The following is a 19,706-nucleotide window of genomic DNA, read 5'->3' as shown; positions in this document are numbered from 1 at the left end:
AGTAACAAGTGTTGGTTTAATCCAGCCAACCACTCTTCAGCCTTACACTTACTTCGGCTGAAGAGTAACAAGTGTTGGTTTAATCCAGCCAACCACTCTCCAGCCCTACCCTTACTTCGGCTGAAGAGTAACAAGTGTTGGTTTAATCCAGCCAACCACTCTTCAGCCTTACACTTAGTTCGGCTGAAGATTAACAAGTGTTGGTTTAATCCAGCCAACCACTCTTCAGCCTTACACTTACTTCGGCTGAAGAGTAACAAGTGTTGGTTTAATCCAGCCAACCACTCTCCAGCCCTACCCTTACTTCGGCTGAAGAGTAACAAGTGTTGGTTTATTCCAGCCAACCTCTAAGTTAGTTTTTCCGGCTAACTTAGAATAAAATGCTTGCAATGTGCCTAATTTTTACTAAAGCTAACTTTTACAAGGAACAACTTATGCTGAAAAGAACTGTTTGTTTTATTGAAGGAAGAAAAAATTATATATGTTTGAAAAAAAAAAGCTAAAAGTAAAATAACTTGAGATTGGCCGTATTCCATGGTCTAGGGATTGCCTTGCCATCCTTGTCTTCTAGGTGGTATGCCCCTTTGCCTGCTAACCCAACCACCTTATAAGGACCTTCCCAATTTGGGCCTAACTTGCCATCTCCTGGGTTTAAGGTGTTTCCCATTACTTTGCGCAGCACCCAATCCCCAATCTTGAATTGTCTTGGATGCACCTTTTTGCTGTATTTTCTGATTAACTCTCGTTGGTATGAGGCGATGTGGACTAGCGCTCTTTCTCTTCTTTCTTCTGCAAGGTCGAGTTCTAAGGCTATGGCTTCTCCATTTAAGTCTGGATCAAAATTTTCGCTTCGAATTGTGGGGAGGCCGACTTCTAATGGGATCACTGCTTCCATTCCATAGGCTAAGGAGAATGGTGTTTCTCCAGTTGATCGCCGAGGCGTGGTGCGGTAAGCCCATAAGACGTGGGGGAGTTCATCTGCCCATTTGCCTTTTGCCCTTTCTAACCTTTTCTTTAGTCCATCCAAGACGACTTTATTTGATGCTTCTGCTTGGCCATTTGCTTGAGGATATGCTGGTGTAGAATTGTAGAACTCTATCTTGTACTCTTCACAAAAGCTTCTGAAAATTCTGCCGTCGAATTGAGTGCCATTGTCTGAGATTAGGGCCTTTGGTATGCCAAATCGAGTGATGATGTTTTGCCAGATGAACTTCTTCACATCTTTTTCTTTGATTGACGCCAATGCTTCTGCTTCTACCCACTTTGTGAAGTAGTCTGTTGCTGCGAGAAAGAATTTTCTGCCCCCGGGCGCTGTTGGAAGTGGTCCTACTATGTCCAAGCCCCACATTGCGAAAGGCCATGGGCTAGTTAATGGTAGGAGTTCTCTTGCTGGTTGATGTATTTGGTGTGCGAATTTTTGGCATTTCTCACACTTCTTCACATATTTTTCTGAGTCTGCTTGCATATAGGGCCACCAATATCCTTGTGAAATAGCCCTGTAAGCGAGTGACCTTCCCCCTTGATGACTTCCACACACCCCTTCGTGTATTTCGAACAAAAATGCTTCTACTTTGCTGGGATGAACACATTTGAGGTAAGGTCCAGAAAATGACTTCTTGTATAATGCTGAAGATGGAGATAGCCAAAATCGCTGCGACTTTGCCCTTATTTTGTTGGCTTCTTTTTTCTCTTCTGGTAGGATGCCGTCTTTTAGGAACAGGATGATGGGATCCATCCATGAAGGGCCTAATTTTGTGCAACATACTTCTTCTGCTTCGGGGTCGTCTATGCTTGGTCTTGGTAGGAAGTCGATGAGTAATGGATGAGGGATGGATGTATCTGCCATTGAGGCAAGGCCTGCTAGTTCGTCCGCTCGGCTGTTTTCTTCCCTGCCAATTTGTTCTATCCTTACTACATCAAACTTCTTGATCTCTGTTCTGACTAACTCTTGGTACTTGGCCATTCTGTCGTCCTTTGCTTCGTATTCGCCAGAGATTTGGTTTACCACCAGCAGAGAGTCATTGTATACCATTAGTTCGGTGGCCTTCATGTAGTATGCTGACTTGAGCCCTGCGAGAAGCACCTCATACTCCGCTTCATTGTTGGATGCTGGAAAGCCAAGGTTGATTGCTTGCTCTATAACCAGGCCGTCTGGAGAGATGAGGACTATGCCAAGTCCTGCGCCATGTCGGTTGGATGCTCCATCCACAAAGAGCTTCCACATCTCTCCAACGAATAACTTCCAGCAAGTGGCAGGATCAGATGATGTCGTGGGGTCGAGAATGGTGTTTTCTTCAAGGTCCATGTCGGCTGTCTGCCCGTCGTCCTCTGTTTGAACTGCTGGTGAGCCTTTTTTTGTCTCTTCCTTGTTGTCCTTAGTATGGTCTGCCTTGGTGCTTGATTGACTTCCTTCTACTAGGGGTTGCGTTATTCCGGCGTCAACTTCCGTCCCTAGTTCGGTTGTGTCGGTTAGGTCGACTGGGCAGATATGATGACTTCCTGGAGTGAACTCTGCGACGAAGTCTGCCAAAGATTGGGCTTTTATTGCGGTCTTGGGTTGGAACTTGATATCGAATTGTCCCAACTCTACTGCCCACTTCAAAATTCGCCCACTAAAGTTCGCCCTTTCAAATAGAGCTTTTAGTGGAAAGGCTGTGAGGACGACTATGGTGTGGGCGTGAAAGTAGTGCGCCAATTTTCTGGATGCCATCATTAATGCTAATGCGAGTTTCTCCAAGGGCAAGTACCTTGTTTCGGCTCCGAACAATGTCTTGCTGACATAAAAGATGGGCAAGTGTTGTATTCTTTCTGCACGAACCAACACTGCGCTGACTGCGTGCTGAGAGACTGCCAGGTACAAAAAGAGTTCTTCACCAGGTACTGGAGTAACAAGTAGTGGTGGGGAAGACATGTACTCCTTTAAGCTTTCCAGAGCTCGGTCGCATTCTTCATCCCACTCAAACTTGGCCTTTAAAGCCTGGAAGAATGGTCGTAGTCTGTCTGATGACCTGCTTATGAACCGGTTGAGCGCAGCGGCCATACCAGTGAGATGCTGCGCTTCTTTGACTGAGTTTGGTCTCTCCAACTCCTGGATTGCTTTAATCTGAGATGGGTCTGCTTCTATACCTCGGTTTGTCACCAAGAAGCCCAAGAATTTGCCAGATCCAACTCCGAATGCGCATTTGGACGCATTGAGACGCAACTTGTGTTTCTTCAGGATCTGGAACATCTCGCCTAGATCTTTAAGATGGTCATTCTCATCCTTGCTTTTGACCACCATATCGTCGATGTAAGCCTCCATTGTTCTGCCTAACAATGGTTCAAACATCTTGGTGACCATCCGTTGGAATGTCGCCCCTGCGTTCTTTAGGCCAAAGGGCATGACCTTGTAGCAATATAGCCCCCTTGGTGTGGTGAAGGATGTGACCTCCTGGTCTGGTTCATGCATGGCGATCTGGTGGTAGCCCCTGTATGCATCCAGAAAGCTAAGTCGGTTATGCCCTGCCGTTAGGTCCACCAGTTGATCTATCCTTGGTAGAGGAAAGCTATCTTTTGGGCACGCCTTGTTGACTGTTTTGTAGTCGACGCAGACACGCCATTTACCATTCTTTTTTGGCACTACAACCGTGTTGGAGATCCATCTTGGGTAGTGCACTTCTCTTATTGCTCCTGCCTCCAGCAGGTTGCCTACCTCTTCTGCCACTATTTCGGCGTGGTGGAGTGCCGACCTGCGTGTGCGTTGAATGACTGGTCTGGCGGATGGGTGGACATTGAGTTGGTGACTGATGAAGTTTGGGTCAATACCTGGCATGTCGTAAGGCGTCCAGGCAAACACTTCGATATTAGAAGTCAAGAATTCCAAGACCTCTAATCTCTCGGTGCTGGACAACGATGAGCTAAGCAAGAAGAACTTATCCGGGTTGTTCTCATCTATTTTTACCTCCACCAAGTCCTCCACTGCTTTCTGATCTGCCGTTTTGCCAACTTCGACAAATAGCTCATTACTTTCTGGTTCCTCCACCGAATGAACGTTTCCTTTGGCAGCACGGCTGCCATTCACCGTGGCAAAGCATTGTTTTGACATGATCTGGTCCCCATAGACTTCTTCAATTATGCCGGTGTCGTTGGGAAACCGCATTACTTGGTGGTAGGAAGACGCCACCGATCGCATGGCATGCAGCCATGTTCTTCCTAAGATGATGTTGTAGGTGGAGGGGACTTTTAACACCCAGAACTCCACTTGCTTCGTCACGCTTCCTGCTTTGACTGGAAGGATTATTTTGCCGACAGGCCACTCTGGCATGGAGTTGAATCCAATCAGGGGAGAGACTGCAGGCGCCAAGTCTTTGTCTTGCAGCTTCAGTTGCTTGAATGTGTCGTAGTACATGATCTCACATGAACTACCCTGGTCAATCAGAATCCACTTGACGTCAAATTCCTTGACTCGGAGAGTGACGACCAAGGCATCATTATGGGGGCAGTAAATTCGATCCAAGTCCCTGTCCGAAAAGGACATGATGTTTGTTGCCTCTGTCTTCCCCTTCTTGATAACAGGTTGGGCACTTCTTATTTCCCTAAAGTGCTCAGCCTTTTTAATTGATCCCTTAAGCTCGCATACACGCTCAGGTTCAAAAACTCCATGAATGACATTGATAATACCTTGAGGCGGAGCATCGATTGGCATTCTGTGGGGATGGTCATTATGATCTTGGGGGGCCGGTTGCGTTCCTCCTTCAATGTATTTGTCCAAGTGGCCTGCTGCCACCAATTCTTCCAAGTGTTGTCTCAGTGGCGTGCAATTCTCAGTTCGGTGCCCCTTTTCTTTGTGGAAGGTGCACCGTGATCTGTCGTCGTAATTTTTCTGAGCTTCCCCTAGCTTGGCTGGCCACTTGACAAAAGGCTCATCTTTTATTTCGCTCAGAATCCGATATATTGGTTTTTTGAACACCGTGGTTATGGCAGTGCGGATTCTCAACCATCTTTTGTCCGGGTCTTCTCCGTTATCTCGTCTGCCACGCCCGTTTTTATTCTGCCGATCTACTGTATTGACCTTTGCCGAGGTCTTCTTTTCTGGTACTACGGCTGCACTAGATTTTGCTTTTGCACGTGCGCCATCCTCTTCTACCCTGATGTGCTGGTGCACTCTTTCCATCAGGGCTTCCATAGTGAGGGGTGGCGTCATGGTGATCGAGTCCCTCAGTCTATTCCCGACTGGAAGGCCTCTTTTGTATTGTGCAATGGCTAAATTGGTGGGGTAGTCTCCAATCTGGTTGAATGTCTCCCAGTAGCGACTGTTGTAAGATCTAAGGGTCTCTTTTTCACCCATGTCGATGGAGAGTAACTGATCTATCTCCACCGGCATTTTTGTGTTTGTTCGAAACCTTGTTACGAACGCTTCTGCCAATTGAGCCCAAGAGGCTATGCTGCCTTCTGGGAGTTTCTCGAACCAAGTCAAGCCTAGGTCGCCAAGGCTTGATGGGAAGAGTATGCACATTAAGGCCTCGTTTCGCCTGTAAACAGCCATGACTTGGCGAAAATGACTCAAGTGTGAATACGGGTCCGTCTTCCCTTCATATGTAGTGAATTTCGGCTGAAGGAAGTCTGATGGTAGGGGAGCGTTTTCGATTGCTGGAACAAACGGCGAAGTCTGTAGTCTTGCCAATGCCTTGTCCATTGGTTCGTAGGCCGGTCGCGGTATTGGCATTCCAACCTCGACGCTTCCATGCGTCCGAGGAGCCAACCGTTGTAAGGCCGAAACTCGGTGTGGATCCCTCGCCCTGGCATCCTCCTTGCATCGTGCTTTTTCTTCGAGCATGGTTCGTAAGTCGGATGACCTGGGGAGCTCTGTCTGTCTAGATCTGGTTTGGTGTGAATGCGAAGGCCATTACGTGCTTCCTTCAGTGTATGATCTCTCAGATCTCGTCCTCTCAGACCTGGAGAGACGAGTCCTGGAAGATAAGGAATGAGTGTCGCCTGTCCTGAGGCTCCTGCTCTCTCCTTATGAGGGCGTAGTATTCCTACTACGATTCTCTGAGTGGCGAGGGGGCGTCTTGTGTTTGCGCCCCTCTCCTGTCGCCACATCTTTATTCTTCATCTGGCGTTTCAAAGCTTCCATGTCCGCCGCCATCTTCCGAATTAGTTCATCTTGCTCTTTCACACGATCCTCCAGGGCTTGAGAGTCAATCCTCCGTCTCTGCCGGTCGGGACTTTGAGAATGGGATTGACGGGGGCTATGATTCCGTCTTCCCCTAGCATCCCTCCTGGAGGTATGTCGCTGAGGCTCCAGGTCCCCCATGGGAGGGACAGAAGGTAATCCTTCACGCCTTGCGCCTCCTTCTGGAGTTAGTCCATCGACGGCGGACTGCGGCATGTCTTCAATGTTTGCCATTGATTGAGAGAAGGAGAAGCTTAGTCAAGAGGTTTTTTGTTCTTGTCTGTTCTTCCCACAGACGGCGCCAATTGTACGGGGAGGAAATAATTCTCCTCGTATAATCCTGTTGACCAAGTCCACGCTCCTCCGTACGACATCGCTTTCTTACCTGAAAATACAAACGTGAGCTAGCCGGCGGGTGTGTGCCGGAAACCTCTCCGATGCCTAAGTCAGAAAACTTGACAAATAGACAAAGCTCTATGTTCTCAGAAAGTAAAATCGAATTACCTCCTCCAAGGTGTTGCTTGTGAGCTTTTATAGATTTCGAGTGGCACAATCCTAGTAGGACTTTTATTTCTCCATGCAGAGTCCTCTTAGGATTCATACTCCTAAGGATAATGCTTATCCTTTTATACCCTCCCCCACTGCTTAAACCAAGTGGGATGGTTTTCTCCATGGCCGAACTTCCATGTGACCGAAGTAAGATTAGCTACGCCGAGCCACAGAGGGCCGAACTGGACTTAGCTCGGTCTTCTCCTCTAACTCCTTACTTCGGCTGCCCCTGTTCAGAATACAGTGTGTTTGGACCAAGCTTCTGAGTAGCAAGCTCTGGCCGATCTAACCACAATACGCCTGCGACCGGATTAATTCCGAGACCGGACTAACTCTAGTTAACTCCAGACCGGAGTAGCGTGGCGCATTCTTGAACCGAAGTAACCGCACCCTTCCTGGGCCGGAATAACTTCACTTCTGCTGGGCCGGAATAATTTCACTTCTCCTGGAGCCGAAATAACATTACGGCTTTTTACCAATTCTTTCATACTTTGGGCCGCATGGCCCAACTCCCAGCTCGGCCCAATTTTTCCCAAAAAATCACCCTCTCACACTGCATGCTATCAACATTTGTAGAGTCAAATTAAAAAATAGAGAAAATGTCTTTTAGGATGAATAATTTGTTTGAGACAAAATTAGTAAATCTTCATTAGCAAAAATTCTTAATTTGCATATTTGTCTCCCGTATTGGAGTTTCTCCAAAAACAACTTAGTATTTTAAATTTTTTTTTATAAAATATAATTTTAAATTTTTTTTATATAAAAAAAAATCACAATGAAAATTTCATGCATTTATGATGAACACACAAAATGAAAATTTCAATAATGTAAGGCCGTTTATAAGACTCATGGTATCCTATTATATCATAAAATCATTGAGTACAAATTAGCTATCATAATTATATGACGTGTGTAAGAGGAGTTAATTTGAGCCCACTAAATTAATGGACCCAATTCAAAGGTCCAAGATTGGTGGGCCTAGATTTATCGCCATCAAACAGGCCAGATTGCTATAAGCCTCGAAAGAGTTCGGATCCACGAACTTAGAGACTTACTCGGGCCCGGACTCGAGAGGGTATTGAGCAAGCTTAGAGATTCAAGGCACTCGGGCTTCGAACAGATTCGATCGCAATCTAGAAGTCGCTTCGTTAATGAGTCCCAAAACACTTGCGGGCTCGGAGCTTTCCGGGATTGACACACCAGAACCATGGGCATAATGGAGTTCGAACAAAGGACCCGATCCTGAGGACGGTGAGTGGAGATAAATTCACTCTTTGGTTAAACTAGCTTATACCCGGGTCGAGGTGGCACGATCTAGGGGGTCCCTGCGACTTGGCAATATTTGTGGCAGGGCATTCTCTTGAACTACCCCTGACCCTTCTGCAGCAGGACGTCCTCTGGGACTGCCTCTAACCCATTGAGATGATTGGGGATCATTGGTTAAGTGTGGCTAAAAAAAAGGGTTCGCCGAGAGATTGATATCCTCTACAAGGTTTTCCGCATCCTCGTAAAAGTCACCTTTTTGGACAAGGTTGTTAAAGAGAATATTTCCCATGTGCCTTGCACATGGCCTCCATCCTACATCATGAGGTACCTATAAATAGCACCTACCCATAGCTTTACAAGGGATAGATTTTGGAGAGATAACTCTTAAGAAAGAACTAATTTTCTTTCTCCATTATCAACCTTGAGAGTGAAAGTGGGAGATCCATAGGAGAGCCTTGCTATTATTCTCTCTCTAACTATTTTGCCTTATTCTTTACGCAATCTCTTATCTTCACCATCTCTTTGCTTTTGTGTTCTTAGTTGTGACTATTGAAGAATCTAAGCCTCTCATCATTTTCTAGAGAATTCAAATTTTTCTTCGAAGATCTTCGAATTTTCCAACGACGCTCTTGAACTCTCTCATACATTTGGCGACTCTGCTAGGGAGGCGAATTGGTTAATAGTCTCAACAAGATCCGGAATCTACACAACTCCGGTGAAGATGGCTAGAGAAGAAGAAGTTCATCAACAAGGCCCTTTCAACGGTGGTGATGAGATTACTCAAGTTCAAGATGCACCTCTTATTCTTGAAGCCATTTAAGGACTCCAACACACTCAACAAGAGATTCTTACGACCCTTCAAAATCTCACCCACACCATGTTGGTGATGGGTTCGAATTTCGTACGTCCAGTAACAAATGGAGGTCAAATCAGCACCGGCAAACATCAACAACTTCACGGTGATGTTGGGAATGGTCAAAACCATCAAGACTCACCTCCAATTCTCCTTGAAGTTGCCCAAAATGGTGTGCAAAATCAAGTGCTAGGAGGAACAAGTCATGGTCAGCCTGTGGCCCATGGAGTGCAAAATCACGCACCTGGAGGATCAAGCCATGGTCCAGCGGTGGTTTGAGGAGTTTCCAGCGCGATGAATGGTGTTCCAGCAGCTATGGAAGTTTAAGGAAGGCCCACAGAAATTTTTCTACAAAATGGTGCTTCATCCATGCCTATTTTTGTTCCACCAATTGTAAATTCTACTCATGCACCGAATGGGTCTCCTTTAGTTCCAACGCTGAGTTTGCAAGTCCAACCCGGTATAGCCACGGCATGCAATAGACTTTATAGGACCCAATTCAATGTCCCACCATCAAATGGCTTGTCCATAGGTGCCGATAGCCAATATCGTCATGTGTCTTCACCGGTGGTGAATTCTTAACACCCAAATGGCCAAGTCGCTCCAGGCTTGGTCTTTGGGTCTACAAGTCGAGTTTCAGGAATACCACCATCAAGTTCTCTTCCTCAACAATTTCTCACTCTCGCTAATGTGCAAGCCATGTTCGATCTCGAACGAGGCAAGAGGACTTTACCCTCTTTGCCCGATTCGGATGTCAAGCCACCATACCCTATTGAGATGTTAAGTTATCCATACCCGGAGGGGTACGTAGTGTCGAAGTTCATCAAATTCGATGGCAAACAAGGAAATGCTCGAGAACATGTTGTTCGGTTCATCGAGACTTTGGGGATTCATGGTTCAAATCATGCCCTTCGACTGAGAGAATTCTCCAAGTCTCTCACCAACCGAGTATACAGTTGGTACGTTAAGTTGACCCCAAACTCTATCCAAAGTTGGGAAGAGATGGTCAACAAATTCCACGCCAAATTCTTTCAAGTGGCTGAGAAGGTAACTACACTTACCCTATGTAAGGAAAAACAATACTAGAGTGAAGACATTCTCGAATATGTGAAGAGGTTCCAAGACAAAGTTGTGGACTATCACGAGGCTGTAGAGGAAAGCTACTTAGTCCAAATATGTGTTGAAAGGGCATTGAATGGGTACACGATGCTTCTCGTTAATCACAAGTTACCCACATTCTCAGCACTAATTAAAGCATCTCGGAACATCAACATACCTCAGTCTCAGGAGATTGGGTTTGAGACTAGTTATAAAACCAGCTTCAAAACATCTCGAGGACCTTCTGTTACTGCGGCTTCCGCGTCTTCTACCCGAAAGTCGCAGGGGGAGGAATTCAGAGGTCAGAAGAGGAAAAACTGCGAAGATGACACTCATTTTCCATGTATTGTTGAGGAAGTAAAGGCCTTAGTTAAAGAATGGGTGGTAGACGGGGAACTGAAGTTGCTTCATATCGAAGAGCTTTTGCCAAAGAAGGACCGCGAGGGCCCTAATTATTATGTTTTCCACCGATCACTAGAACATCTTACAGAAAAGTGTCAGACGCTTAAGAAGATCTTTAGAAAGAAAGTCGAAACAGATGAGCTAGAGTTCAAAAAACAGGGGCCCCAGGATATCTTAGAAGGCATGGCAATGGTGGCACATAACGGCCACAACCTGAGCAGCTGGTGAAAGTTTTCCAAATGACCTCACAACTCTAGTGACTGAGAGCAAGGGTCGACATTCCGTAAAAGAATTCAGCAGAAGAAGTCTATCCATTACATTAACAATTTTTATTTACTGCATTGTCCAAGAAGTTTTATCTTTTTTATGTTATGAAGCAATTTGTTTCCTCCATATTGTGTATCTCCATTAGTTTCTCTATATTATATATCTTTATTGTGTTATGTTGCTTGAGACAATTTTCAATTTTTGTTGCCCCTTGAAGAAGAAGGAGGAGTAATAGACTCTATTGCCAACATGAAGGGACCTTTCTTGACACAGTAAAAGTGTACTCCCACTTGGACTTCCGAGGGATAACCTTTGCTTCCATTAGTTACCGAAGTAGAGTGGACTCCCATTCGAATTTCCAAGAGACAGTGGCCATTAGTTGTTGAAATAGTGCGTGCTCCCACTCGGACCTCTGAAGAGCAGCCATTACTTCCATCAATGCAAGCTTCGAGGGTCTTTCTTGCTGAAGTAGATGTGCTTCCACTCGGACCTCCGAAGAGCAGCCATTGTTTTCATCAATGCAAGTTTCGAGGGTCTTTCTTGTTGAAGTGGAGTGTGTGTTACCACTCGAACTTCTGAAAAACAGCCCCTTACTTTCGTCCGTGCAAGCTTCGAGGGTCTTTTTTGTTGAAGCAGAGTGTGTGTTCCCACTCGGACTTCTGAAGAGTAGCCATTGCTTCCATCAGTGCGAGCTTCGAAGAGCTTTCTTACTAAAGTAGAGTTTGTGCTCCCACTTAGACTTTTGAAGAACAGACCTCGCTTCCATCAATGCGAGCTTCGAGGGACAGCCTTTGCTTCCATTGATTGCCGAAGAAGAGAGTGTACATCCACTCGAACTTCCGAGGGACAGCTTTGCCTTTGCTCGGACTTGTATGAAATAATCTTTACTTTCGTTAGTGTAGACACCCCATTTTTGACTGACCTTAAGACTCAGACGTTATCGTTTGTGCATGTTTGCGCTCGTTTTGAGTGTCCGAGGTTCTCGGCCAAGTGCCTTGTCTTTGAGCCTCTTTACACTCTGTGTTTTGGCCTTGTTTTGGGCCAAACCTTGGTGCCTCTTGCCTAGAGGAGGGAAAGGCCTTGCCGGCCACTTGTGGCATTTGCCGGCCACTTTTCTCCCTTGCAGGCCACTTGAAATGGCCGGTTGGCTAGGGAAGGTGGCCGGCAGCCAATTTTTTCCTTTTTCAGATATTTTCAGATCTTTTGGGCTAGCTGTTGGTCACTGACTACATCCTCCATACACGTGTATGGAGGGATGAAACAAGCTTTTTGCTTGCTTGCTTTATATAAGGGGAGGTCCCTTCCCCTTTAGAGAGGTTCAGAAAATTTAGGAGCTAAATTTTACTCTCTCTCTAGAATTCTCTATCTATCTCTCTATATTGTGCTTGAAAGTGAGTTTTCTTCATATATTTGAATAAAACACCTAGTTAAACACCTTCACTTTGGGGTTGAGGTCCATTGAAGCTTGGTTTGAGATCTTAGGCTTGGTTTTGGTTCAGAATTGTTGCTGAATTGTTGTTGTGCTTCAAGGGTAAGAACTTGTCCCTTTTAAGCTTTTTTTTTTTTTTGATTAAGTGCTTGACCACCTTTGCATGCTATTTTAAGGCTGGTTTTAACTTCTTAAAAACTCTGATTTTAAGGCTTTAAAATGTTGGTTTGAGTTTTGATTGGTTAAGGGGTGGTTTTCTCCCTTGGCTCTTTGGCTTGTAAAGCCTTTTGAGCCACCTCTCTTAGCTTTTGTAACCCTCTTTGTTTGGCCTTTCTACCACTGAAACTCAAAGGAATTTCAGTGGTGGAAAGTTGGTTTTAAGGTCCAAAATGGGAGGGGGTGGTCCCCTCTCCTCTTGTCTTGTTTACATGTGTTGATGGCCTACCAAATGAGCATGTATTTCTACCTTTTTGTAGCCTAGTTTGAGCATGTTTTTGGCCTTATTTTAACATGTTATAACTCTGTTTTTTGCTGGTTGGAGCATCTCTTGTTTGCTTCTTACACTTGTAGTGTAATCTTGCTTACTAGCTTAACATGCTTGATGTTGTAGCCTTTTATTTTGCCATGTGTTGGCTCTATTCCAGCACATTTTTGCTCATGTTTTAACATGTTTAAACTCTGTTTCGAGTGGTCTTGGTCCTTTGAGGCTTGCCTTGCATGGTTGTAGTGTAAATGGCCTTGACTGGCCTTGACTAGCTTTGAGTTTTGGGGTCCTTAACATGTTGTGTGTGTGATGATTGCATGTTTTGGCATCATTTAGCATGTAATTTTAGTGTATATAGTGTAGTCACACTCTCACATATTTCACTCTTCCATAGCTTTTGAGAGTTGTGCTTTATGCCTTGTTTACGAGCCAATGCATGAGCATGAGTTTCTTGCTTTTCATGCTACCATTTCAGCATGTTTTGACCTATGATTTGGCATGATTGAGCTCTGTCCAGAGCTGGTTTGGTTATTTAGGCTATGTATTGCATGTCTCTTGTGTAATGCTCTTTACTAGTTTTGATGTTTTTGACCCTCAACATGTTATGCTTGTATTGCTTGCATGCTTTAAGGTCTTTAACATGCCATTTCAGCACTAATTTTCTGCCACATCCCTCATTTCTTCATTTTTCCATTTCATTTGAGAGTTGGTTGGCCTTAAGATTGTGTTTAAGTTTAGGATTGAGACTTGTGCTTAAATGGCTTTAACCCTCTTTTGAGGGTTCCTCCTAGTCAAAGGCATGGTCTCTCCTATGCCTTAAACCATTCAATTGGTTGACCTCCTCTCCTTAGAAGACTTGCACATTGGACTTAACCAATTAAGGAATGGTTTGGTAATGTAAATGAGTAAACAAGAAATTAATCAAGTAAAACATGAGCAAGATAACATATGTGTGTTGCATTGCATGTGTTTGGATCAGACGTTAATCCAAACACAAGAAATGTAAGATGTTTTATACTCAAAGTGATGAAACGTGTCGCATTTCTTGGTCGCCAACGCCCTTGATCATGCATGATAGGGTGGAGGCACTTTGAGTCTTATGTGCGCATTCACTAACCTTGTACAAGCTTGGTTTTTGGGCCATCATGCGTTGAGATGTTTAATTGGTGGCTTGAGAGCCAAGTACCACACTCCTTTGAGCTTGAGACATGATGAGGAGGGTGGTAGTACACACATTTCTTGCCAAATACATTGTCTTGGCTCTGTTGCTCTCTATTATAACAAAAGCAGAATTCTGGAAAGAGAAGTGGCCGGCCGGCCACTTGCACTAGCCTACCGACCACTTGCACTGGCCGGCCGGCCAGTTGAGGTAGCCTACGGACCAGTTGAGGTGGCCGGCTGGCCACCTGCAGGGAAAATTGTCAAAGTGTTCCTATGTTGGGGCAGATGCAAACTGGAAGTTCCTATGATGTTCTGAGATCACCGCGAGTGCAAACAGAGGCAACTCATGGCAAGGCAATGCATTTTCGGGCGAAGAATACCGAGCATACATGCCTCCCTCCCCTCGAGGCCATTTTACTACTTTACTTAGCTAGTTAATTTTATAAATAATCAATAGTTAATTTCTTTAATTACAAATATTATCTTTGAGATTATGATAAAAAAATTCATACTATATATAAAAAAATATTCTTTTATTTCATATGGTCGCCACATTATCACGTCATATCATTAAGGACACATCTAGGAAATTCAAGAACAGATTTAGTTGGTAGCTCGAAATTTAGTGGCCCTAATGGCCCTAAATTTCCATATAAGGCAAAAAAAAAAAACAAGGCAAAAAAAAAAAGAAAAAAAAAACAAACTTATCCAAAAAAGGAAATTAGGGCCATTAGGGCCACTGTTTTTAGGGCCACAATTCATTTTCCATTCAAGAATGGGTATGTATCATCACCCTTTTTATTTTTAGTTATCATTTATTTATTGTTTTCATGGTTCCTGATACAACCCTATTGGTTTGTCTTGAAAAGTAAGCTGGAGCTCATAATTAGGAGACAATGTGGTTGTTGTTGTTGTACAATAATCCTTGATGTGCATATATAGGGGTGTTTTGAGAAGTTGGTAAAAAGTTGAATTTTGATTTTTTTATCAAGTTTTTCAGTTTTTTGGAAAGTTGGAAAAAAACGGGCTTTTGACTTTTTAGTTTAATATTTGTTTATAGTGTCAAATCAAATTAAAATGACCAAAATATCCTTATCTAACATAAGAAATTTATTTTTTTATTTTTTTGTCATAGGCCCTAATTTGTAATTTCACACTTGCGTTTTTATAAATTCCCCAACCAATTTTGTTACGTTTTTGCCACTTGCGTTTTTGGACCAAAGATAAAAAACGTGACTTTTTATTTTGGTTCCCAAAATGGCATATAATGGAGTCCATTGTGGGTTTTATTTTGATATAGATTGTGAAGAGTCAAAGTGTACGACAGAAGATAGAATTCCAAATCTGCATACCATCCCTTCTTTTGCCGTTAAAAAAACATGTTTGGGATTGCCGATGCGTATGGTGTGAAATAGCAACTGTTATATATTTTTTATTGAGCCTATTTCAAGGTTTTATTTGATAATTTAAACCGTTCATATTTTAAAAGTTATCGAGTAAAATATATCAGTAAAAAATTACGTCAATTGGATATCGTTGGCTTTTTTATCAAATTACATTTGTAATTATAAAAAAAAAAAAAAAGACAAATGTAATTTGAAATATAAAACTCAATGCAAATGTGATTTGATAAAGAAATAACGATATCCGATCGACGTAATTTTTTACAGATATATTTTACTTAATAATTTTTAAAATATGAACGATTTAAATTATCAAATTAAACCTTAAAATAAACCTAATAAAATGTGCTGCAGCGCACCATGTGCAGCTGTACCCAAACTCTAAAAAATCTACATCCGTCCTTCTTGCGAAAGTAAATTTTGCTGGCTGTTATTTATTTATTTATTTTTTAATGATGAAACAACAGCTTACATAGGCCTACTCAAAAGGCTTCCATTCCATATGGTAGTAGTAGAGTTATGGTTTGTGGAAGGAAGATCAGCTGCAAGGTGAAGAACTGAATATCCTTAACAGAGTTATGGCGACAATTCCAATTTTTGACGGTACCAACTACAAGATTTGGAGTGTGAAGATGACAACTCTGTTTTCATCTATGGATTTGTGGGATACGGTACAGAATGGGTACAACCATGAGGCCAACGGGGAGACCGACGAGGAGACCAAGAAGGAGAACCAAAAGAAGGATGCTGCAGCTCTTTCTCACATCCAGCAAGGCGTCTCAGACCGGATCTTTCCAATAATCGAGGATGCTACAACAGCCAAACAAGCTTGGCGCAATCTCCTAGTCAGTACTGAGGTCAGAACCAACGGGTTAAACTTCATTTATAATCATTTTTATTTTTTATTTTTGGGTTAAATTCATTTTACCTCATCAGAATTTCAGGCTAAACTTCTTTACCCCTTGTGGCTCAAAAATAATCAGAGAGGCATGTGATTTTGGACCAAATATAAAATGATTATAATACCATCAAATCTTTTATATATATATATATATATATATATATTTTTTTTGTTATTCACTCTCTATCTCCTCTCACACACATAATTTATCAGGTTTAACATTAATTTAATTAGATCACAATTAATTATAAATTCTTAATTATTTATTTTAATTCTTAACTTTTTATTCTAATTTTAATTTTATTATATTTTATATCACAATTAATCCTAAATATTTTATTATTTATTCTAATTACAAAATTTCTAATCTTATTTTAATTTAATATTTTAGATCACAATTAATCTTAAATGCTTAATTATCTATTAAAATTCCTAACATCTTAATCTAATTTTAATTTAATTATATTTTAGTTCAGTTTTTAATTATTATTTATTTTATATTTTTATTTAATTATATTTTAAATCATTTCTTAATTGTATTTTATATTTTAGATCAATTTTTAATTATATTTTAATTATATTTATTTTATTTTAATTAACCTATTCATCTAATTTTAGGTTTAGAGAAAATTGGGATAAATTTTTTTTTTTTTTGTTATATTAATTTCACTTTAATTTTTCAGGAAATCAGATCCACTCTCAAAAGTAGTGTGTGACATACACATTCTGTTAGTTTGGATGGAAAAATCAATGGTAGCACTTTAATCTAAAATCATATGAGATTTTTCTATCTATATTTGAACCATAAGGAGGTAAAGTGCTCTAACCTCCAACCACAAGGGGATAAAATAAATTTAACCCTTTATTTTTTTTATTTCCTTAAAAAAATATGAGATGTTAATGGGTTAGTAAGTTACATCACAACGAAAAGATAACAGTCGCTCCATCGACTCAAATCCCGAACGTCTGACTTTCTCGTTATTTTAAATTTTCAAGAGACAACTACATGGTCCACGATATAAATAAATTTTATGGTATTATGCATATAACAACCTTCATAATACAAGATCTATAACTATCATGATTTTCATGTAAATAATTGTACTTACCTGAACCCATTGTTGCGGTACTTACCTGAATCCATTGCTACGGAAAACATGAATAAATGATTTCTCTCTTTTAATCCTCTTTAGAATATGTGAATTCAGAATTATTTGATGGGTACTCTGAATGTTATGTTATAGGGAAAGAAATGACCAATTTCTTTGTTCAAACATAACTCTACTTGCCCATCAAAACAAGAAACTTGGAAACCACTCTTCTTATTGACCTATCATATAAAACTTGGGACTAAAGATATGGAACATAAATCCCATTAAATCTATAATTAATATTGCCATATCATGTGAGTCACTATAATGACTAAATAATTAAATTTAATCTTACACACCAAATCGCTCCTAGCATTTACCATTTATTTGTGTTTATAATTGGGCAAATTTTACCTTGTCACATTGTGATTTGACTTATGTTGGGATTCCTCGTTTCTCTTTAGGAAATAACCATGTAGCCATATTTGCGAACCAAAGTATACATTAGCCCCGCTAACGATTTAATGAAAAAGATTAAAATGCCTCTATATATAAGCAATCCAAGTGTGCGAATTACAGATATTTTCATTATTTATTTGGGAGACAAAAATGCATCTTAACTCCTATACTTTATTTTATGTGTAATTTATTCCTTTAAAATTTGAAATGAGCATATAATCTCCCTTATGCCTATACGTGTTTTACACTTGCTATCAAATTACACAATATTTAACGTTACAAGGAATTTATATGATTATTTTCAAATGGGAATGGGATAATTCACACATGGGCAAAAGTAACGTGGTAAAATGAAGTTTGCCTTCTATAATTTATTATTTGTTTTATTTTATTTCGCTTTTTATTTGCAGCGACTATATGGGCCTGATTATAGGAATGTAATGACACCCAAAGACCTGAGGCAAACAGGGGCAAACCATTTGATAGTGGCTACACTTGTAGCAACTGTGGCCTTTACTGCTGGTTTCACGATGCCCGGCGGATACAATAGCAACGATGGCCTAAACCAAGGCATGGCGATTCTAACAAGAGAAGCAGCTTTCAAAGCTTTTATGGTAACAGATACCATAGCCATGTCATTATCCATTTCAGCAGTGCTCATCCACTTCTATGCGGCTATTACTAACAATCCGGATATGCTAGAGAACCAAGTTTATACAGCTGCTTATCTTATTATTTTTGCTGTGGTTGCAATGGTGTTGGCATTCGTTACGGGGACATATGCTGTCTTAGCACATTCATCTGGCCTTGCTATTTCAGTTTGTGTTATCGGCTGCCTTCCCCTATTCTTTTTGTTGATTACCCGCATCATCAAAAATTGTACTGATCTATGCGCAAACAGCTTCATAGGATCCGATATAGAAGCTAGACGTGGAAGGAGGTACGTTTTCAAAAACACCATTTATTATAATAATATTAGTTATAATTACTTACAAATTACAGATACTCGCTCCTAAATTTTTCTTCGTTTACAAATTTTAAGAATCATCTTCTCTAGATTTCAAAAGAATGTTTAATTGGCTATCACTCTGTATCTATGAAACATGTAATCAAAATATAAAATTAATAATAAAAAAAAAAAAGGCAAAATAGTTACTTGATCATGTTAGTAGAAATTGATATTATAATTTGTATTTTATCTCTAAAAATTTTGATTAGATATATATATATATATATATATTCGTCCCTATATGAAAATTCTGCCCCTTCCTATTGTTTATTGATGCTATACTTTCTTCAATGTATTTATTTACTAGTTTGAATTGTGTGGGAAGTGCAGGGTTTAGTTCGAGAGGGCAGGGCACCCAAATCTGTATCAGTAGTGATATGAGTCTATGCTTATGGTTCTATTGGCTTCTACGAAATAAAGTTTCGTTTGGCATTGACTACTATAGTCAATTTTTTTATATTGGGACTTTTTTAGCCTACATTTTTTAACTTTGTTTGGATTTTGTTTTTGGACTTTTTTGACTTTTGTGAGAAAAAAAAGTGTAATGATTATGGATAATAAGTAGTATTTTGTCTTATTAACTTTTGTCGTCAATTTTGTCTTTTTACAATTTTTTAGCCCCAACATGAATGTCAAACTAGAGCTAAAGATTACCAAAAGTCTCTAATTGTTGACACACACACACACATATATATAATAGGTGGGGTGTCCGTGAGTTGCACGGGGCATATGAATTGATTTATAAACGAAACACAGGTCCTTATTTAGATTGTTTTCTCAGATAATCTTGTATTAATGTATTAATGTGAGTTTATGTTTTATATAGTAATTTTGTGCATATTTTACAAGGTTGTAATTGTAGTTTATTTTGCTTGCATAATCACTAAGGTAAAAATAAGTTAAAATATGGGTTTGTTTGGGGATGGGTTGTCCATTCAAAGCTAAAATAGTTAATAAAACAAGGGGCAAATTGCCAACACCTCCCTCGAGATTTGATTAAAATACGAATTCTCCCTAAGGTTTGAGAAATTACAAATTGCCCCCTGAGATTTATATTTGCATAACAAATAAGAGGGCAATTTGTTACGCAAATATAAACCTCAGGGGCAGGATGTAATTTCTCAAATCTCAGGAAAAAATCTGTATTTTAATCAAACTTCGAGGGGGTGTTGGTAATTTT

The 19,706-nt window shown here is 40.9% G+C and overlaps 1 protein-coding gene across 2 annotated transcripts in view; it reads left to right on the top strand.

Annotated features, from left to right (window-relative positions):
• LOC114277619 (uncharacterized) overlaps window positions 1-19,136 on the top strand; it is a 29,310-nt gene extending 10,174 nt beyond the window's left edge. For both annotated transcript variants that reach the window (XR_014329718.1, XM_082869202.1), the window contains exons 3-5: window positions 15,534-15,923; window positions 17,928-18,457; window positions 18,857-19,136. Coding sequence is in view for 1 of the 2 variants with exons in the window: in XM_082869202.1 (XP_082725328.1) it covers window positions 15,645-15,923; window positions 17,928-18,457; window positions 18,857-18,863 (816 nt within the window). In the remaining variant the exon portion in view is untranslated. The remainder of the gene's footprint in view (window positions 1-15,533; window positions 15,924-17,927; window positions 18,458-18,856) is intronic.
• The last annotated feature ends 570 nt before the right edge of the window (window positions 19,137-19,706 follow it).

Source organism: Camellia sinensis, chromosome 5 (assembly GCF_055761805.1).
Source record: "Camellia sinensis isolate YWXY chromosome 5, ASM5576180v1, whole genome shotgun sequence".
Classification (NCBI taxonomy): Eukaryota; Viridiplantae; Streptophyta; class Magnoliopsida; order Ericales; family Theaceae; genus Camellia; species Camellia sinensis.
Note: the sequence above shows the minus strand (reverse complement) of the source record. Positions and strands in the feature narration are given on the sequence as shown.